Source organism: Halyomorpha halys, unplaced genomic scaffold, assembly GCF_000696795.3.
Source record: "Halyomorpha halys isolate HHAL.00 unplaced genomic scaffold, Hhal_1.1 Scaffold26.1, whole genome shotgun sequence".
Lineage (NCBI taxonomy): Eukaryota > Metazoa > Arthropoda > Insecta > Hemiptera > Pentatomidae > Halyomorpha > Halyomorpha halys.
The window spans coordinates 1,159,793-1,175,407 of NW_027115055.1; the positions used below are offsets into that span (position 1 = coordinate 1,159,793).

Genomic DNA, 15,615 nt, shown 5'->3' on the forward strand with positions numbered 1-15,615 from the left:
CATAAAATTTGATAAAATGACTAGACTATACATGGAAAGAGCGTTAAAAATTATATCAAAAAGAGTTAGCAATGTAGTGTAAATATAGATTCCTGGTGGTTTCAGAATGAGGTTTGAGATGATACGCTGGGAGTAGGAAAGATGGGGATGCTACAGTTATTAATGGAAAATCTGTGTGTGGTAGGAACAATCAGAAAAGATATTAAAAGTATAAGATTATAATAAGAAAATGTGATGGTTAAAACAAGAATAGGAGTATAAATTGTATAATTAATAATTGCATAAAGTAAATAAAATGTTATGAGAATATATAAACAAGAGAACAAATATTAAAAATTATATAAAATCTAAAGAGATAAGCAAAGTGTAGTTAATTTGTTTGCTAATTATTTATCCTCTGTATACTGTTTTAATGCAGGATGTTAATAGACAAAAAGCTAGAATTTTCCTTCAACAAAATCAACTCATCCGTTTTAAGATTTAATAGTGATGAAGTTGAAAAACAACTTTTACTAGTTAATATAAAGAAAATCTGGTCTTGACAGGCTCCCTTCAATTTTTAAAATTGTGCTCACTTCCACTGGTGCCAGCATTAATCATCCTGTTTAATAAATCTTTAGCTTTTGGTTTATTTTTTAATCTCCTTAAACTTAGTTATGTTAAAACAATTTTCAAAACAGGTGATAAATCTGATGCAAAGAACTATAGACCTATTTGTATTCAACCTACAATAGCTAAAGGTTTTGAAGCCTTTGGTTTAAACAAGATAAAACTTACTGTCAATAGTTTAATTTTACCCCAACAACATAGTTTTCAAAAAAGGGATATCTACTAGTACTAATCTGCTTACATTTCAAAAATTTACTATCATTTTCTCTTTCACAAGTTGATACAATTTACTTTTGGTTGATCATTCCTTTCTTATTAATAAGCTTTCTAGTTTAGATACCCATGGTCCCTTTTAACCTGGTTTTAATATTATTTCACTGATAAGTTTCAGGTTATTAAGTTTTCATTTGCCCTCTCTGGGATTTATCCTGTTCCTGCAGGTGTTTCTCAGGGTTTAATGCTGCACTTACCATCTTCATCGTTATTACTGTTTGCTGGTGATTTTTAGGACTATTAAATCACTAAAAGATTGCTAATAACTTTGAGATTGTCTTAACAGTATTTGAAACTCATGCTACCACAATAAAATAAATTTGTATAAAGATAAATGCAAAGTAGTATCATTTCTCAATATAAATTGTCTTACTTTATTTAATATAAACTATCCAGTTTTCTCCTGAGTAGAGTGCAATCAGTCAAAGAATTAAGCACACTGTTTCATTATAACTTAAATTTTAAAAATCATATTTCAGCCTTAGTTAAAAAGGCCAATAAGACCTTTAATTTTATTAATAGAACCACCCTTAATTTCAAATCTACATACCCTTTAGTACAATTTTTTCTGTCCATGGTACGTCCAATTTTAGAATATTGCTCTGTAGTTTGGAATCCATATCAGAAAACCAATATTAATTATTAAATTGTGATATAATTTTTTTTTTATAAACTTTTACATAATATTGTCCTGATATTTTCTAATACTTAGACATTTATGTACCCTCACATCAAACCAAGCAACATTTTACTTTTTCTAAAACTTATCAAAAATGAAATTACATCAAGTTATTCAGTTTACTAAGGATGATGGACAATGTCAACACATTATCAAATGTATTGACTTATATCATTCGAGTTTATCCCAACTAAAAAATAAACTGCATAATCAAAATTTCAAGTAAATCAAACAACTTTCGATTTTAATTACTTGTCACTCTTGTTTCTATTGTTCTGTTTTAAATATATAATTCTAATGAGCTAATACTTTTATTTTTGTCTGTATATCGTTTTTTATTTATTTTATTGTATTCATTACTTCTAATTATATATTATAGTTTATTTCATCTAATTATACCATATTTGTTATTTCTTCTGATAAGTATTATTTCACTCTTCATTACTCCAGTTATACATTATTAATTCTATCACTACTTATTACTCAAACACATTTTGCTGTAATTGTTATTAATTTGTATTACAATAATTTATATTTATAATCCTTTAGTTTACTGTTCCTCTTTTTTATATAATTTTGGTATCTTGTTCTCATTTTGCCTTGATGAAGCCCTGCAAAGTGGGGCAAAACATTGGTTACTGATGAATAGTTTTCTCTTATTTTTGTACCTTTTTTGATTGCCACCTACAACATCTTCCTACTATTAATACAACTCATAAAGATAATGGAATTCATTAAAACATATTTTTTGTTTGAAAATATATCTTTTCTCCCACTTTTTAGTTTTAAGGAAACAGTTATGATAATAAATTATGATGAAAATTAGCATAGTTACATTTTCTGTTTTATCATTTGATATTAGAAATACAAAAAAAAAAGTAATTCATTGCTCAACGGAATTTCAATTTCAATTAAATGCTATGAATTTACTTTTTTATGATACCTTAACGAGTTTACATAATTTTTTTTCAATTCACAGTTTCATTATTAGTCATTTATTTATGTGTAGTTAGCCTTACATGTATTGTAGAAAATTGGTTTTATTATTTGGTTTGTAAATAAAACAGTAGATGGCAACACTGCACTGGGATGGGATAGCTTGGCTTCCCTTGGGCCTGGAACAGTCGATCATGGCATCTATTATTGAAAACATACACTGTTTGTCTTTCTTTATAAAACCCTCCCTAAATTCTACAACAACATGGATCCAATAGAGATGCACACAGGTGCCTTGATTACAAACATTAAGTTTAAGTGGATTTTCAATATTCTGTTTTTGCATGCTATAAATTTTTTACTCAGCAGATATGTTTTGTATGAGGTAGTGGTTAAAGAAGACCCAATCTCAGGAAGAGTTGGGTCAATTATACCAGAGCATTCAGTAGCTGATTACAATTACTTGTACTCAAACTGTTTGGGAACAGAATACAATACTCATACTCAAAACATTCAAAGGTGAGCACAAGTAATTTTCATGAGAACAAGTAATAATAAATAAATCTGAACTCAAGAAAAAAAGTCTGGATACAGAAAATTCATACTCAACTGGTTTGTATACAAGTATTTGCAATCAATAATCAAAAATTTGTTGAGTAAATGTAAAGTTATCATACTCACCTACTAAATTCTTGGCTCTGTTACTGGGTTTGGAAGAAAAAAATGACTTTAGGAAAGTTGATTTATAATAGTTAATAGGTTGAATAAAAAATCCTTTCTATAAAAGATTTTCTTTCATTAACTCTTCAATATAATCCTTTATTGGGTATAATGTACAAACCCTTAAGAGAACAATTATTTTAGAACAAAATATAATTTTCTTATCGTATGCCTAGTGAAATGATAAGAACTTGATATTAAGTTTTTTTAATGAAAAAAAAAATGATAAAACTATAACATGATAAAAAATTATAATTAATTTTAAATGAGATATAAATACTTTTGTGTTAACTCAATTAATAAATGACCTAAAAGTTATGAAATTTATGTTTACAACAGTCATTTAACTTATATATTTTTCTTTTTGTAATACATTCTATTATTTTACAAGATAAGTTTTTACATTCATGTTTATATTTAATCTTATATAAATATCCACATAGGTTCATAACCATGAATATATTAACATTAGGCCTATATTTGTTATTTTGTTAATAAAATTTATTTAATCACTATTTTTATAGTTTGTTACAATAATCAAAAACTTTGGTTTAGACCTACATAATTAAAAATACATTCTCTACAATAGAAAAACATCAGAAAGATATATTTATACGTATTATACAACATTATGAATAATTTTTACATCATATTTTTTTTTTATATTTCCAAAGAGAACATCAACCATTTATTAGATACCATAAAAACAACTATTAGTCTTTATAAACGAATATAATAAATAATTTTTAAAAAACAACTTCTTTGGCACCATTTATTTAAAAATTAACAATTATTTACACCTTTGTTCAATATACTTTACATGTGCCTCCTATGTACACATAGTTAACTTTTAATAATTACTATAAAAAGTTTAAAAAACCAACAATGGCTAAAATATAATCTACTTGAAATTTTTTTTAAAAGTATTTTGGAATATTTAAACATTGGAGGGATCAAAATTAAATATAATGGGTTTATTATCAACTTTGGCAGAATTAAATGGTAATGAAATTTTAGGCCCAGTGGACACTGTGGTTAAAAACTAGTTACTTGGTCCGAAAACTCTCTACAGTCTAGTATATACAATCTATTTAAAGTAACAACAAAACAAATATTTCATAATAAGAGGTAGTAAAGCTATTTAATTTTTTTTTTTTTTTTTTTTTTAAAAGCTGCATTATTGCTGTAACATAGTAACTATCATCATAACAAGCCCATCATTAAAAGCTAAATATAATAAACATTACTGGTCACACAAACTTAGCTTGAAGGCCACTGCTGAGGTCTGTTTCAATGAAGCACTATCTGTATACATACATCTAATTACCAATACTTTCAAAAAAACAAATATACATGTAAGATATGGAACATTTTAAATATAACAATGTTAAAATTATTATTTAAACAATCATATTTAAGTCCATCACAATAGTTTGTTATTAATTACTCAGATTTTGACAATCACAACAAACGATCAAGTGTTATTTGGATAGTTTTAAATCTAATATAAAAAATATCCGATCATCAGAATTTAAAGATAGTAGATATATAAAAAATTTGGGACTACAATCTAAAAAATATTTTAAGATCTAACATTCATAAATTTTTGTAACGAAATACCTTGGATTTGATCATATATATATATATTTCAAAACAAATATGAATATTATAAAACTCTTTTGTACTTTTTATGGAATAAATGTTTTCTTTTAATTTGCTAAATATTTGTAAAGACAAGTAACATTAGCATACTAAGGCTTAATATATTTATTATAAATACATATTGTCTTCATACTTTAAAGCATGAATATAAAAAATATTTATAACAGAAACAAACTCAAACTTAATTGTTTCCTCACATTGATGTTGAATGTTTGTAATTATTCCTATAAATATTTGATATTAATCATTGCAACTCTTTCTCTCTCTTATTTGTCTTTAAAAAAATAATGAAACGTTAAAGTAGCAGTTCAATGGTTTTGAAATGTAATTCAGCTTCAAAGTCAAATTAATATGAAATATTTAAATAAATTTCATTTGTTTCCATTATTTTATGAAACAAGAAATCAATAAAATTTTTGATCACTGAGTTCTAAGGTTTGATAATAACAGTTGCAATGCATTTCTTTCCAATAGTTGATACACATCATCTTTTCCATTACATCAAAGTATGACAGATTTATAAACATTATTTACAATTCTGAATATCTGTAGTAGCAATATCATTTATCTGGAAGTATTTTTGTTAGCTTTAATATTTTAGCTCTTTAATTTACAAATATATTTTGAGTCAAAATATTCTTCATACAAAACCTAATCTGAACTCATTATTAACAATGTATAGTATTCAGGAAAATGTTTTTTGAGAAATGTATTAAAGCTTTTTATTTTCAATATTATTCTGTCTTGAGAATTAGACATTTATATATTACAATAAGTATCACAACACCAATGGCATAACATATGGCAGACTGATCGCCACTAGTTTTTATCATGAAATTTTTGAAATTCATGACAAATTTGTAATGGACCATGAAAAGATATTATTTTAATAACAACATTGAGAGTATACTTCAACACCATTTGACTGATCTACACAATTTTAATTAATACTTGTATTAAACATTATTTTATTATATAAAAATCCCAGTGAAACAAGCTTCATGGCTATTCTCAGTATGGAAATTCATATGTTAGTAAAAATGAAAATTTCGTTTAATAGTTAATAATAGACTACAAATTACGATAACATCATCGCTTAAAATCATTTACATAAGTTCATTTCATTGCATCGACAAGATGTATCTAAAATAGATTAAAGTAATGTATTTATTCTGTTATGTATAAATCCATTATCTCTCCTAGAGAGTACTTTGATATGTTGTCCTCTATTAAACAAATATTAACATTTGTAATGTTATTACAAAGTTTTATAATGGGAAATCGAATTCCATAAATCCCAAATGTTTTAAAAAATATTTGATTAGAAGTTCTTCGGTTGTTTAAGCTACTGATAATAGTAGCTGCATTGATGTCAGACATTCATTGCATACATCATAGTATCTACTGGTGCAGTGCCTTGGGGTGGTGGAGGAGGAGGAAGTACCATTTCTTGATGAGGAGATGCACTTGCACCTTCTGGTACTCCTCTTTCTAATTTCATTTTAGTGGGGGACCCACAAATAGGTGATCTAGGATTAGGATAATATACAAGTGGACCTCTTGGGTATCGTGGTATTTGATAATAAGTAGATATTGTTTGTGTTCCTCTTACGACAACTTGTCTTTGAGGAACTAAGTGAACTTGTACAGGGCCAGGTTGGTAAGGCAGACGCACACTCTGCCCCTGTTGCAATATCACATTTGGAGAGTATCTGGGAGGTTCATCATATCTGTAACCATTTTCTGTATAATATGGCCATGATATATGACTTCCAGTGGGTAAGGGTGGTGTGATCTGACTCTGCATTTGTTGGAGAATTTCTGTTGTCGATCCGAACCTTGGTTTTATTCCACGGACGGATGGCCTACGATTGAAACCATAATCATCATGTTCATCATCAGACCCTGAACTGTAGCGCTTCCGCAATCTTTCTATCCTTGATGCATCCTGTTGAACAAAAAGGGCCAATTCATCACTTTCATTACCAGGAGTGCCAACTACTATATCTGGTTGCGGTTTCTGATCATTTTTCAAAACATCATCAATATCATTTAATGAATATTCAGTGTCTGCAGTACTAGTAGAGTCCCTATTTCCTGCTTCACCACTAACACAGGCAGCTAAAGGTGCCAAACTTGATAAAAATTGTTTCCTAGCCTCTGTAGTAATTCTTGGTTTATGTAATCCATTACCAAGGTCAGGAGGATTATAAGGTTGATAATAAGGATATTGGTGCTCTACAGATGCTGGTGGTTGTAAAGGGTGATCTTTACTTCTTATAAATATATCTGTAATTTTCCTATAGGCAGGTACTTTTTCTTCTTTGGATTCTTCTCCAGTTGGGGAACTTCTTTCCTCCTCATCGATATCGCAAGTTAACTTCTTTATCCTTTCGACTAGACTATTTTCATTCTTTTTGGCTTGATTCCGTTTTCTTAAATCAGGATAACGTACAAGACTCCTACGGAGAGTATTTCTTTCAATTGTTCGTTTGATAAGATTACTTTGCAGGGAATCATCATCAGAGTCAGGGGATTTGTCGGGTGGGGGTGATGCAATCCTAGGAAATAGTTGGCGAAGAGCTGAATTTGGCTTAAGAGAATTTGATCCAAGTTTGAATGTTAGAGTCATCTCTTTGTCCCTAGGGTTGTTGCTTCGTGCTTGGGCTCCAGCTTCGTCATCAGTTTCACTTTCCCTTATAATCCGTCTTTCTGTGACCGTTGTCATTGTTATTGTTTCTACTATATATCTTTCTTTCTTTTCACCAGATTCTAAAAAAGAAAAAAAATATCATATTAGTGGCAAAGTATTGAGAAAATATATAAAAATTATAAATACCAAGTTTCATAACTATAAAATAGTTTCAGTTTCCAAAAACATTAATATTGCTGAAAAGAAAAATTTTGTGTCTGAAATGTCTGTTTCATAAAGTTAAATCTAAGTGCTGAGGCAGGGGTGTTATTTTTGATAACCACCCTAAAACTGATTTCTAAAACTCCAATATACCAACCCACTCATGAATAATATCCTGATTTTCCTTTAAACATATTCTGTTGTTGCCGACTATGATGAATACAATAGTACAACTTCCTAAACAACATTTACTAAATAATCACTGAGTTTAATTACCATTCTTCCAAGATTTTTATTCTCATAACATATAGCTTTCGGACTACTATATTAACTTTTATATAGTTTCTTGTTAACATAAACTAAGTGGGTGACCAAATTCGCTAGTACATGTTAAAAATATTTCTGGTATAATTCTATTTAATATGTAAAGTTTGTCTTTTTCAATTTCCTAAAAGTTTTTTTACACAGTTTGGATACATTTTAATACTTTGATCTAAGCTGAATAAAACTGTTCTGATTTCCAGGAAAAAGTTGAAAACTTTAAGATTTCTGAATTTACTTCCAACTGAAAATTGTGGCACAACATTTCACTAAGAGAGATTACAGTACTCAAACTAGCTTATACACGTTTAAAAAAATAAATAAAATCTGTACCACTACAACCCATGGAGGGTCACAGGTTCAGTACTTGTAAGGAAGTACTGTTACTAGACCAACGGATGTGCGAGGAGGTGATTTGGTTAGAATCACGCTCGACTGCCAGATTTTTTACCCAATTAAGGGTACCCAACTTATGAGGCTAGGTGGAGCCCAGGAGGGCTCCAAAACCCACAGGAGTTGACTCATGTCAACATTGTAAGGAAATTTTAAAGTTCAATGCCCATGAAAAGTGCTCGCTTTTTTTGCAGCTACATTCTGGTTATGACACTATAGATATGCTCCTATGGAAACCTAAACAATTACTCCATAGCTGACCTCTAAAATAAAGGAAATGACAAGAAGAGGTAAGCAGATAGGATAAAATAAAATTCCCATCATGATCATAAAAAAAAAAAATCAATAAATTAAGAGGTTATGTGTTGTTTAAACTATTTTATGGTGAAGCCAAATGTGCATACTTTATCTATAACATGCTTTTATTAATATATATTTTTATATATATACTATTAAATATATATGTACTAAACCATCATCTTCAAACACCTTAATTGAGAATTTAAATTTTAAAAAATTTATTCCAGAAATGATTGACAGTTCTCTTCATTATCTAATGACCTTAAAAATAATTTCTTATCTATTTCATTCAATTCTTCATTAATTGCAGATATCGATCCTATGATCAACCTCCAAAACTTCTCTTTTTTTAACGAGACTATAGTAGTATTTGAGTTATAAACTTATAAAATTCTGTTTTATGTTTCTTATTCCAGCTCTCTAGAATATTTACTAATTTTCTTTACTTATTTCAGCTTTCCTTCCTTCCTTAAATGAACTGGAATAGCTCAATCACCAAATATAATTTAAAATTCTTCTTTTCTATTCAACAAACAAAACAATTTTATGATATATATATTTTTTATTATAATTATTTTTGGAAATGATGGATAGAAATACTAATATTTACATATAAACAGTTATTATACCCTGAGAGTGTGATGCTGAATCATTATTAGCAATCTCATCTTCTTCTTCATTTGTTGGCGTTGTTTGTGTTGTTCCGTCTTCAACTTTTGGAACTGGGAGCTCATCTTTCCATTCTTCTTTATTTTCCGTACTTTCATCTGAAAATTACAAACAATAGGGCCGAGTTAAGAAATTGTTCATTACTTTATATCAATTGTATTTAATATATACTCTCAAATAATGAATAACGATTGTGCATATACAAATGTATTGCTAAACATTTTATATAAGGATACATCACTGAAGTTGTTCTGCAGAAGAACAGTGTGGTAAGCGACTTGAAAAACTAGTATAAGCCATTAGAAGCTGCAATCTATGAAGTCTAATAGATTTAAGAATTCCAAACCCTTTCTAGACTGTTTTTTATTATATTGCCTCATTAACTGGGAAATCACAAAGTTTATAAGATTGAATATAATTAATTAACTTTTTTGTTTAATATATTCAAAGGTTTAGTTTACTAACTTCTAATCAAATTTCAAAATTGTTAATAGTTTCGATGATTTCAATTGAAAAAGTATTGGTTGATACCAGTGAAGAGAATTTAAATTTTATAAATTCAATTGTTGTTTATCCTTTTTTTTTTTTGTTTAATCATTTCTTTAGCATTTTGAATCAAGCTTTTAATATGTTGATTTCAAGAATCAATCGAGATTGTGAACTTCATACAAAGAAGGCGGTGTAGTTATGTTTAATTACAGTTAAGGTAACTTGTTTAATTTTTGTATTCTTCCTTTTCTTAAATTCTGGCAGTGTGGGATTTAAAAGCAGCATCATGTTATATATTATATGCACTGAATAATGCCTATGCCAATTAATTTTCCCTTTTTTTTTAATTACTTTTCTTTAAGTGTCCTATCCAAACTAGTTTTCATATTATGATGTTTTTACTGATAATGGGGATGTAGTTGAGATATATATCTCTCAGGTTCTATAGCAGTGGTACCCAACTCTATAATTCTGAAATTGGATCATTGGCCAGTCCAATAAGCCAAAATTTTAACCATCCGCAGCCCATCCCCACTCATAACTTGGGGACAAAAGGGAGTCCCCCCTGGAAAATATTTCACAATTAGGTTGGTTAAAGTGCATTCTGAGGTATTTTATTATTATATTGTAATCACTCATCAAAACCTTTTAGCTGATACTAAAATATCCGTTAAGGTAACAATGGAGCAGTTTTGAAAATAATTCTTCATAAAATGTGTGCTACCGAACCCCTCTGAGTTTTTCATAAATGGAAAATGAAAGTTTTTATATTAAATTATTATGTAAGTTTTTATAACTTGAAATACAAACAAAGTCATATATAATACAAATTATTGAATTTTTTATTATTGGTTCACTTTAAATCATTACTAAATCTATTTACATATCAGATTTTAATAATAATAAGTGTTGAAGGCAAAATGTTTGTCTTGAAGGTATTTTTAAAAGGACAATAATATAGTACATTGTGTTGTGGAAAATAGGGGGTTTTATAAATAATGTCAACAAGAGTTTGTTTTCATAAGCAAACGCCACGACAGACTGTTCTGGAACAAATCAGCATGCCTGTTGATTTGTTCTCAAGAGTATCCCAGTGTCAACATCTACCATTTTATTTTACAAACCAAAATAATAAAACTTATTTTCTATATATTTATTTGACTATGGATTGGGACACTGTTGTGCTAGGGGTCCAAGAGTGTCAATAATAAATGGAAGAACCTCAAGAATCAGAGGTGAGTTGGAAAATTTAAGATTTTGGAGGAACTTCCGTTAATATTAAAGGTTTCCAGAGTTAGTTTCAAATGTGTAAATAATTAGAATTAAAATTCTTGCAATGCCTTAATTCTAGTTGCATTTTTATTTCACAAATTAATTAATTAAAGAATAAATAATATAATAACATGTTTAATTTTTTCACAGTTATAAAATATGTTGTCACATATGAATTTTTCAAGTTTTATAAAGTTTAATCTTCAATTTAATCAACAGAAATATATAGCATCAAACCCTTTATTTGTTCGAGGATAGAAGGTAATTATGAAGTGAATGGTAGGTAATGGAACCTGGTTCAGAGCCAAGCTGTAGAGGAAATACTGGCCACCTCTGGAATATTTAATGTTACCCTCTTGTTTGAGGACAGCCCTTAAGCCAAGCCTTTGCAGCTTGGGCTATTTTGAATAATTTCTTCATATTGTCATGAATAGTGAATAAAATGAGCGTTTAGGAAATAATAGAGTAGATTTTAATTTAAGAAATGCCATTGATATAATCAGGACACCTATTTGGCATTTAGACTCTTCTCTAAGAGGTTTTTCCTTTGGAATTTTTATAACTAATTATGAAAAATACAATCAGCTAAAGAGAGCTTGAGGAAAATATTTTGATCAAAGGAATATAAATACAGTTAGATATAATGTATTAATATGGTAATACATAATACATATTAAGAAGTTCTGCATTTTTCACGATTCATGTTATCATTTGATTCGAGTTCGTTAAACGGTGGCAAGGCAATTGCTGTCTGCCCCCCCCCCTCAGAATATTTCATAAAACTGATAAAAGAGTTAAATGAATAGTACAGCGTTAGTAATTATCATTTGACCGACAATAATAATATTTATAACGGGAAATCTTCTTACAAGCGAATTCTTATAGTTATAATTACTTCCAGTTAATTACCAGCATACTGCAAAACAATTCCTATGGATAGTCTTATGTGTACGACTAACGATAATTTTCTAGTTTCATTATGATTAATAAGAAGAAGTAAGATTAGAGCTAAAACATCAGTTAATATTAGTAGGATGCCCTTTATCAATATGAATCTTCATTGTCTTTAATTTTTTTTTTTAAATTGAATCCACATTTACAATTAGTTGGAATCTTATACTTTTCTCAATTAATGGTTATCCAATAGAAAAGGTTTGAATAGGAAGAATATTTCCTCTAACGGAGAGTTGGGGAACATGCGTATCATTGGGTAACACTGTTCCCATAGGACCGACCCTGTGAAGCTGCCTACTTTTAAGTACTTTTCATTGTTAGTGTACCGTTTTGTTCTGTTTTTATTATTTTATTTTCTGGCGAGCGACCCAATTTCCGGATAAACGCATGCAATTATAAACAAAATGCTAAATGATATGGGGTTAAAAGTTCCTGAGTTTCTCGAACTACGCGAATGAAGAATTTTTGGTTAGTAGAAATAACTGAATTATTTATTATGAAAAAATTGGCAGCCAGCAGGGTAGTGAGGTTTACTTTACACATTACCAATATTTTTTTTCTTTATGTCTAAATAATTTTAAGTGAAATAATGATTCAAGACAGAACTAGATGAAGGTGCTATTTTTATTTTTATATTTTTAGAAAAATATATATATTTTTTTTTAAAAATACAATAATAATTAAAAATAATCATTTTTACATATCAACTTCTTTAGTTTTTCAGTCTCAAATTAGAATAAATAAACATTAAATTAAAATTTTCTCAAATCGTAACAAATTACCTTCGTCAAATCATATTTTCAATTAATATTGAGTAAAATTTCCTTTTTTTTTTTTTTTTTTTTTTTTTTCAGATGGCTAGCACCGATTTTATAGCAGTACGCCTCCGCCGTTAGTGAGGGAATCATCTACTTTTATCATATTTTGTGTAGCCTAATTTATAATCATGTTTTTTTGTATAATGCTTTATAATAATCCTTAATTCATAGATAAACATGATTGAGAAAAATAAAATATTGAGATGGACGGGTCTCAATATCATTTTACCCGGCGTTCGGTGTCAGCAGAGGAAGGCTTTGCTTAATAGCACGTACGGTTTTAGAAATACTGCTTGATTATTTAAGTTATTTGACAGTGGTAGCTCCATTTCATAAAATTTTGAAAAAAAAGTTTTTCACAACAATTTTGGAGATTACTCTTTTATTTTTTAAAATAACTATAATCAAATTATGAAATCCCACTAAATCATCTGCAACCCTCTCTCTTCAGAGTCTGAGGAGTAAGCTTTAAATACCTGGATCTATCTTCTTACTGTACACTCAAAATAATAACAAATTAAAGGAACAAACTAAGCTAAAAAAAAAAAACTTACAAACTCTTTAATTATTAATAAAAACAATTTTATATAATAAACAATAAATACTCTGGTAGAATATAAAATATAATATGGTAAATAAAATAAGTTAATCGTCCAGCAGTTTGGTATTCATTATGTTAACGTATAAAGTTCTTTTACTGATGAAGTAACCGTAGATCTGAAATTTCTCCAAATGCTTGGTAAACAAACATCGATATCCACACTCCTTTGTGTTCCAGAGACCCAAACATGGCAAACCTCGAACATGGGCTGACTATTATCTTTTGTTTTAACTATTTTTTATAATAAAAAGAAGCGAAATGAAGAGAGGTAAAGTTGAAGGAAACGTAAATGATGATAGATGATAAAAATCCATTTAAATGAGATTAGATATTTATTAAATCTAACTTTCGAATTGGTATTTTAATAAGATACTTTTATAATATCTTATTGTAGAAACGAATAAGGTTCCTATAAATCTTAATTTGCTCAAAAATAAACCGCTGAAGTTAATTGACATTTAAAACAATGTAGTTACAACTTAATTAATAAAATTTTTAAATACAGAATAAAAAACTATAGTTAATTATGGATTAACTATTGTTAGGAAAGTTTTTTAATTGATTTAAACACAGAAACCACAAAAAAATAGTTTGGAAAATGTGAAGTAGCACCTATGATGTAGTTGAGCATCTCGTATGCTACAACATATTTCTGGAGAGACGATATTATTCTTACACCATTAAGTAAAGTGAAAATGCTCCAATCTAGCACAAAATTATGGAACTAAAGGGAGCTACATCCTCACTTTATGAATCACAGCGTCTCCGAGGAACACAAAATCGCACAGAACGAGGTACAAAAATCTCTGAGAAAGAACCAAAAATGGTTCCTCTACCTCATTATTTTAATATTTAATTTTAATGAAGTTGACTGATATTTCATAAAAAACTAATTCAAGCTATTTTTAATGAACTACTAATTTATTATAATACAAATATTCATAATGAATCATAAGTGTATTATATATTAAACTTATTATGGTGTAATAATATTGCAAAATCAATGGGGTGCCAAGTGATTTGGTAATTTCTCATCTCGTATCGGGCCTGAAGATTATTGATGGGAAATCAATAGGCTATTAGTACTACAGTCCATAACCAAACAGGCAATCTCCGCCACAGCCTTCAAATTACATCATTATGCTAATAAAAAGACATTTTTCTTTTAAAAAAATGTCATTAATCTTTTTCGGATGAGTTAATTTTAAATTATTAAACGGTGCTGAAATACATTGTTAGTTGTTATAGTTTTAAAAATAATAATAAGCTATATACGTGTACCTCGGGATTAAAAGCTATTGTAAAACTTCCCTAATTTTACGGAAGAGTAATTTGAACAAATGTTTCCCTGTGAAAGAAAGTATATTAAGTATTTTGTTTTAAAACAAAGTATAAAGATATTTTTTTTGAATAATATTTTACCAAAAATTTTCCTATTTTGAGGTGGTTTTAAATTTTTGAATTTCACAATTTTTGCTATTTTGAAATTAATTAACGATGGAACTCCTTATATTTCTTCTCTTAATGATGTCCCTGTTATGTAAAAATAGTTAAACAAAAGTGTTTAATGATGCTAATTAGGTAAAATATTGACAGCCGGATAATTCACTGAAGCAGCAATAATCCAAGGAAATGCTACAGGCGCTACGTTTCTGGGCGCCAATTTTTTTAGATTGGTGTCCGAAGTGGCGTGAGAAGTCCTGCTAGTGGACACACGAGCTAATTTTACTCGAACCTAGAAAATTTACAGGTGCTGTAGGTTGTTAATCATCGAGATTTATGATGCATATACATTTTTATTTTCAAATATCAGTAATCAGTAGTAAGACGTGAAAAAATTCGAATTAATGTTTTATGATCCACTGGGTCCAAATATCTCGCGAAATAATCTGTGTCTGTATGTAAAAAATATAGCTAAGAACCAAAAAAGGTTAAGTCTACCAACTTTTTCATTTCAATCGACTTGTCGAAAATGCCATATGAATAAATTATTTTATAATATTATCAGGCATGCTCCGAAAAATAATGTATTGCCTATATATCTACTGGTCTTTTTAAACCGAAC

General features: G+C 28.6%; 1 protein-coding gene across 1 annotated transcript in view; it reads right to left on the reverse strand.

Annotated features, from left to right (window-relative positions):
- Nucleotides 1-4,271: 4,271 nt before the first annotated feature.
- Nucleotides 4,272-15,615, reverse strand: part of LOC136796943 (enolase-phosphatase E1) — a 125,744-nt gene continuing 114,400 nt past the window's right edge. The window contains exons 2-3 of the mRNA XM_067052149.1: nt 9,377-9,514; nt 4,272-7,651 (exon numbers count right to left, since the gene is read on the reverse strand). Coding sequence (XP_066908250.1) covers nt 6,252-7,651; nt 9,377-9,514 — 1,538 coding nt within the window. The 3' untranslated portion in view covers nt 4,272-6,251. The remainder of the gene's footprint in view (nt 7,652-9,376; nt 9,515-15,615) is intronic.